The following is a 6,000-nucleotide window of genomic DNA, read 5'->3' as shown; positions in this document are numbered from 1 at the left end:
GCAGTCCCAAACTGACCAAAGGAAGTGGGGTGACTCACTCAAGAGTCCAACAGACCCTTTGTTGCTGCCTAGGCAAGTGTCCTTTGTTCCTTTGAGGCTGGGCTGGGTTTGTCCCATACATGCCCTGATGAGGTGTGAACTGCCCCTCTGCTCTTGGAGAGTTTTGCCTGGGCCTATTTTAAGCCATGAGGACACACTGTCATCCTCATAACTATATATATGAATTTACAGCCCATAACATTACTATACCATTACTGTAACAACAATTACTATAACATCACTATATAGCATCATGAGCCTTCCGAAGATTCCCAATATGACATACTTTGCATTGGATACCACACAGTCATATTATAAGGATGAACATGGAGGTGCAGGGTGTTCCCCCGAGGTACAGAACGTCACACCTCCCCCATTAGCTTACTGCAAGAGGGTTAGTCACTGACGAGCTCAAAGGTAGTTTGTGTTATTGTTCTCTTGGCACCCAGCCATCAAGGCCATCAGGCGGCGTGCCTCAGTTTCCTCATTCACACACAGCAAACCAGGTTTTTTATGGTTTCTCTGCTGTGATAAGCTTTAAACCTGTTTAGAGGTATTAATTGAAAAGTAGCATTATCATAAGGTTTAACATCCATGTCAAAATTTTTATCCTAAAACTTAACATTAATACCAAAATATTTATCTCAGATGTACGTTTACCAGTATCTTTATGATATCACACCCTCTTTTCAGGTAGCGTAGTGTAAGGTTAGTTTGTTCATTACTCATGCTGTCCTTTGACTCTCTCCAATGTAATCAGTCACTGGCTTTTCTTTCCCTCCAGCATTCCCCTCTGTGTGGGCTCTTAATATAATCATGTTTCTGGAATTTTGGTGCCTCAGAGTCTGGCAAGATAGGTGTTCAGGGGGATCCTGCACATTGGCTGGCCCTTTGGGGAGTGGTCTCCCAATCCCAGGACTGTACATAGGTAGAAAATCCAGCTCCCCTTTTGGGGTTAGCCAGTGTTTCCTCCTCCCAGCACTGAGTCCTTCCCTGCCCCCTAGTGGGCTGTGATCAGGGCTCTCTGGGCGAGGTGTGTTTACCCTTCGATCAGATTCACCTTCTCCCAGCAACCTTCCCGTAACTGCTCCCTGTCTCTCACCAGCCTGGGGGAAAACACCCCCTTCTCTGTCAGTTGGGTCATTTGTATTCTGGCAAACTACCCGCTGGCAATTTCCTGGTCCCAACTCCTCAGTTATCACAGGCATTGGAGCTGCATCTTGATTTAAAGAGACACGGTTACTTTCCAAAAACTTATCAGAAATAGCATCCTGAAGAACAGGGACCTGGATTGGGGTACCCTCCGCCACCCCTTTCTCTGTCCCTGAGAAGTCAGCTGTGTGACTGCTCCCCTCCAGGAGGCTCCTTGTCAAAACCTGGGTCACAGACTGAGTGCCTGGGTGCATAGATCCTGACCCAGCCACCCTCCTAGTGTCCTGGGCATCCTGCGCCGAGTGACTAGTGAGGAGACATTCCTGTACCCCCATTATTCCTTCCCCAGTTCCCTCCTCTGGGCCCTCTCCTAAGACACATTCTACTGTGGGTCATCAGCAGGGATTGTACCTAGAATCTTCTGCACTGAAAGCATGAGCCTTGTACCCTTTTAGCTAAGGGATATGCAGCATAAGGACTGTCTGATTCCCTGTTGGCCTGTGAGGGCACTGTGATGAAGCGGGACTGTTCTTAACGTTTCCTCTGAATATTGTGGGGGTGCCTCAGTTTCCCCTATGCAGTTCTTAAGTATCTAGGTGGTGGGATAAGGGTGTATGATCATTGCAGAGCCCTGGAGGGCAGGTGTGTGCAGGGTCTGGACACAGAGAATGGCCCACACCCTGTTTCCTGGCAACTGGTGGCCTGGGCCCTTCCCCCCTGCAAGGTGAGAGCTAAAGGGTCGGAGATAAAGAGATCAGGTGACCTCCTGGCCCGGGAAAGGGACAAAGCCCAGAGGAGGAGGGGGAGAGAGTTTCAGTTTGGGCCTGGCTGGGGACATGGAGTGAAGGGCAGACGTGGTTGTCTGGCTCACTGCACCCCAAAATGGACCCAGCTGAGGGGTCCTTGTTCTCTGCACCTACAAGCTCTGTTTAGATTATGTTCCTGTCGTCTAATAAACCTCTGTTTTACTGGTGGCTGAGAGTCACGTCTGACTGTGGAGTTGACCCTCTGGCTTCCCCAGGAGCCCCGCCTGGGCGGAGTCGCTGTGGGAAGCGCACGGAGGGGCAGAGGATGCTGAATGCTCCGAGGTCAGACCCAGGAAGGTGGAAGCTGTGTGAGCTGTGTGTCCTGAAGACAGTCTGCTCCCAGAAAGGAGACTTCCCCAGAGTCCTGACTGGTTTCGTAGAGAGCAGTTCCAGAGCATCGCCCGGGGACTCCGTGACAGGCACCTAGCACACTTCAGGGGTTGGGGAAGATAATAAATAATAAAGGGCCCGTCCCCTTAGTGGGATCAGCTGCTGACTTCCGTGAGGTGAACTTGGCCCATAGACTCTGTTTCCAGACACCAGAGATAAGGGGACTAAAGAGGAAGTTGCTGTGAGCGAGTTTGTGTCAGTTCTGCTTGTGGGTTTGTTTCGGGTTAATAAGGAAGGTGCCAGGGTCAGAATCCCAGAGCTTGTCTTCTGAGCAGCCATGGCACACCGAGGCTTCGCGTTTCCTCCAAGTAAGTAGAACCGAGTTAGTGATGACAGAGCCGTGGTGTATGGGAGAGTGTGGCAGGCAAGCCACTATCCGCTGAATAGCTGGGAGTAGCCAGCTGGCAACTTATTGGAGATGCCAGGGAGGGGAAGTTAGAAGGGTTCTGTCCTGAAATACTTCAGAGGTTCCCTGGCCTATCAGGGTACATCTACACAGCCTGTGGCAGGGACCCTCCAAGCCCACCTTGACAGACTCAGGCTTTTGCTACCATGATAAAAAGAGTGGTGTAGTCAGCACTTTTAAGTTGTGGTTTGGACCAGCTGAGGCCCATTCCTTTCCCCAGACTTCAGAGCCTGACCTCCAGTCCAAGCCACCCGCAACTTAGAAGCTCTGTGTACTCAGCTACTTTTAGCACAGGAGCCCGAGCCCGAGTCTGTCGAGCTGGGTTCTGAGCCCTGCTGCTGCAGTCTGCTGCGCGGTGTAGATGTACATTCTGTTACCAGCTGGGCTTCACAGGTGGACAGAGCAGCTGCAGCACCAACTCTTGGCTAAACAGATTAGCAAGATACATGCTCTCCTGCAAACTTATGGTGCATCTTGCCCCTCTCTAGGGCGTGTGTTTGTTTCCTTGCTGAGCATTGGACATGCTGACCCATGAGGAACAGATGGGAGAAGGTTATATCTGACAGAACCCAAATGACAAGGGCAAAGGGGGAAAGCCCTGTGTGGTGATTGTGTGAATTTTGGTAATGATTTATGATTCCTGTGCATGCTTCAGTTTCCCTCCGGCCTTTGCATTTCTGTGCATTGAGCGTAAAGGGATATGATGTGGTATTTGACTCAACAGTCTGGCTGGAGACAAGAGTCATTAACAAACTAAGTAAAGAAAATTTACACCTGTGAATGGAGGGTCTGGAAAAGACAGCGGAAACCCCAGTGGCCAGGACATTCACTCCTTGTGACCAACAGCTGAGAGGAAGGAGATTTCCTGGAGGCTTGCAGGGCAGCAAACCAAATGCACTGAGCGGGAGAACAAAGGGGAAAGGTGACAGGTGGCTGGGTTTAGAGCTGAGCTTTCAGAGACACAGGAAACACACCTGGAACTAAAGGAAAAGAAACGGTGAGAGAGCACCAAGATGGTTTGTTCCTACAGCAGCCTGACTCATGGGAGCCCTGGCATTGGTCAGCATGGCCCATGTCTTAACCTGTGCCTCTCTATGCTACAGTAAGGACTGTTGGATTCTGTAGCCCAGGTGGCTAATACATTCTTAGCTTGTTTTGAAAAGGCTGCCTGGCATTACTGAAAATACTCACTGAGAGCATTGTTCCCTGAAGGAGTAAAGAACAAACCTCGCACTGGAGTCTGGCTCTGCTGGTCTTACTACTGGGAGCCATGGAAAATGATGGGGATTGCTGGCACCCAAAGGCCTAGTTTTGGAGGCCACGGGTCTGCCCCTGTGGAACTGTGTAGATCCTTGGGGCCCAGCACACTACAGGGATCTCTCCAAAGGGACTGGTTACAGGCTGTGGCATAGACCAGACCCTGTGACTCCATGACACCCTGCCTCAGGCCATTGAGAAGCTACTCAGACTCCAGCCTCCCAGCTGCCTCCTACAGGGCATCAGAGGATGAGACTAGAATGGAAAAATCCAGTGTCTACCTTCCATTCTCCCCACATCAATGAGGTCCAATGCCCTGATCCTATTTCTGATCTCCTAAATCCCAGGATAAATTCAGGATTACGCCAATAAAAGTAAATCAATGGAGTCATTCCAAATTGACACCAGTGTAACTGAGATTAGGGTCAGACTCATACAAAGGTGCTTAGACTCCTTTATTTAGTAATGTCTCCCTGTGTTGTTTATTGCCATAGCTTAGATTTTAAACAAATTTTGTTCATCTTCTCTCAAGTGTTTTTCCTCCTTGGACTGTTCTGGTTTCTACCACCAGCAAGCGCCCAGATGACAAACAGAATTGGTAAATTCTCAGGTTAGTGAAACATAATGCCTTGTGTAACGTTTCTGTGCCCATAATAAGTGAGTATCATATAGAGTGTCTGCCATGAAGCTGGTATTGGCTTGGCAGCTCTCAGCAGCATTCTCTGGACTCTAATGTGGGGGTTCACTGCATCTGGGTCATTAGGCGCAGCGGAATGCCCAGAGGGGTGGGTCCACCTCAGGTTCTAAACAGACCCTGAAGGGAAAACCCAGAATTTTGAGAACAGGGAAGATTGGGTGTCAGGGATAATTCCTCCTTCTCTGTGTTCATTTATTCATTCACTCCCTCTTTCTCCCTCTGTCACTCCTTAGGGTATTCTAGTTTTAGTCTGCTCACACTCTGTCCCATGGTGGACAAGAACCTCTTTCTGCTTCCATGTCCCACAGAGAGGTCTTTTAATAGTGTCACTAGGCCATACTGAAAAGCCAGAGGTGGGCCCAGAAAGCGGTAGCTGGTGACTTCCTATACTGGACTGCAGTTCCTGGAAGTCTGTCAGAAAGGAGCGAGAGAGAATGAAGTAGCAGTAACTCTGGATCTGTCATTTTGGCAGCTTCCTCTTTAAGGAGCTGTGAGTATTACAGAATTGCAAATGAAAATTGGGAGGGATCCTGATCAATTTCATGTAGAAACTAGAAGCGCGGGGAAATTCTTATTGCCAAGAAGGCCAGTGGCACATTGGGCTGTATTAGTGGGAGCAGTGCCAGCAGATTGAGCGAAGTGATTATTCCCCTCTATTCAGCACTGTTGAGGCCACAGATAGAATCATAGAATATCAGGGTTGGAAGGGACCTCAGGAGGTCATCTAGTCCAACCTCCTGCTCAAAGCAGGACCAATCCCCAACTAAATCATCCCAGCCAAGGCTTTGTCAAGCCTGACCCTTAAAAATCTCTAAGGAAGGAGATTCCACCACCTCCCTAGGTAACGCATTGCAGTGCTTCACCATTCTCCTAGTGAAACAGTGTTTCCTAATATCCAACCTACACCTCCCCGACTGCAACCTGAGACCACTACTCCTCATTCTGTCATCTGGTACCACTGAGAACAGTCTAGATCCATCCTCTTTGGAACCCTCTTTCAGGTAGTTGAAAGCAAATCCCCCCTCGTTCTTCTCTTCTGTAGACTAAATAATCCCAGTTCCCTCAGCCTCTCCTCATAAATCACGTGCTCCAGCCCCCTAATCATCTTTGTTGCCCTCCGCTGGACTCTTTCCAATTTTTCGACATCCTTCTTGTAGTGTGGGGTCCAAAACTGGACACAGTACTCCAGATGAGGTCTCACCAATGCCGAATTGAGGGGAACGATTATGTCCCTCTATCTGCTGGCAGTGCTC

At 49.4% G+C, this 6,000-nt stretch overlaps 1 protein-coding gene across 3 annotated transcripts in view; it reads left to right on the top strand.

Moving 5' to 3' along the window:
* Positions 1 to 2,618: 2,618 nt before the first annotated feature.
* Positions 2,619 to 6,000, top strand: part of LOC144277802 (adhesion G protein-coupled receptor E1-like) — a 29,567-nt gene continuing 26,185 nt past the window's right edge. For all 3 annotated transcript variants that reach the window (XM_077838796.1, XM_077838795.1, XM_077838798.1), the window contains exons 1-2: positions 2,619 to 2,695; positions 4,583 to 4,660. In XM_077838796.1, coding sequence (XP_077694922.1) covers positions 2,665 to 2,695; positions 4,583 to 4,660 — 109 coding nt within the window. In that variant the 5' untranslated portion in view covers positions 2,619 to 2,664. The remainder of the gene's footprint in view (positions 2,696 to 4,582; positions 4,661 to 6,000) is intronic.

Source organism: Eretmochelys imbricata, chromosome 20 (assembly GCF_965152235.1).
Source record: "Eretmochelys imbricata isolate rEreImb1 chromosome 20, rEreImb1.hap1, whole genome shotgun sequence".
NCBI classification, from domain to species: domain Eukaryota; kingdom Metazoa; phylum Chordata; order Testudines; family Cheloniidae; genus Eretmochelys; species Eretmochelys imbricata.
Note: the sequence above shows the minus strand (reverse complement) of the source record. Positions and strands in the feature narration are given on the sequence as shown.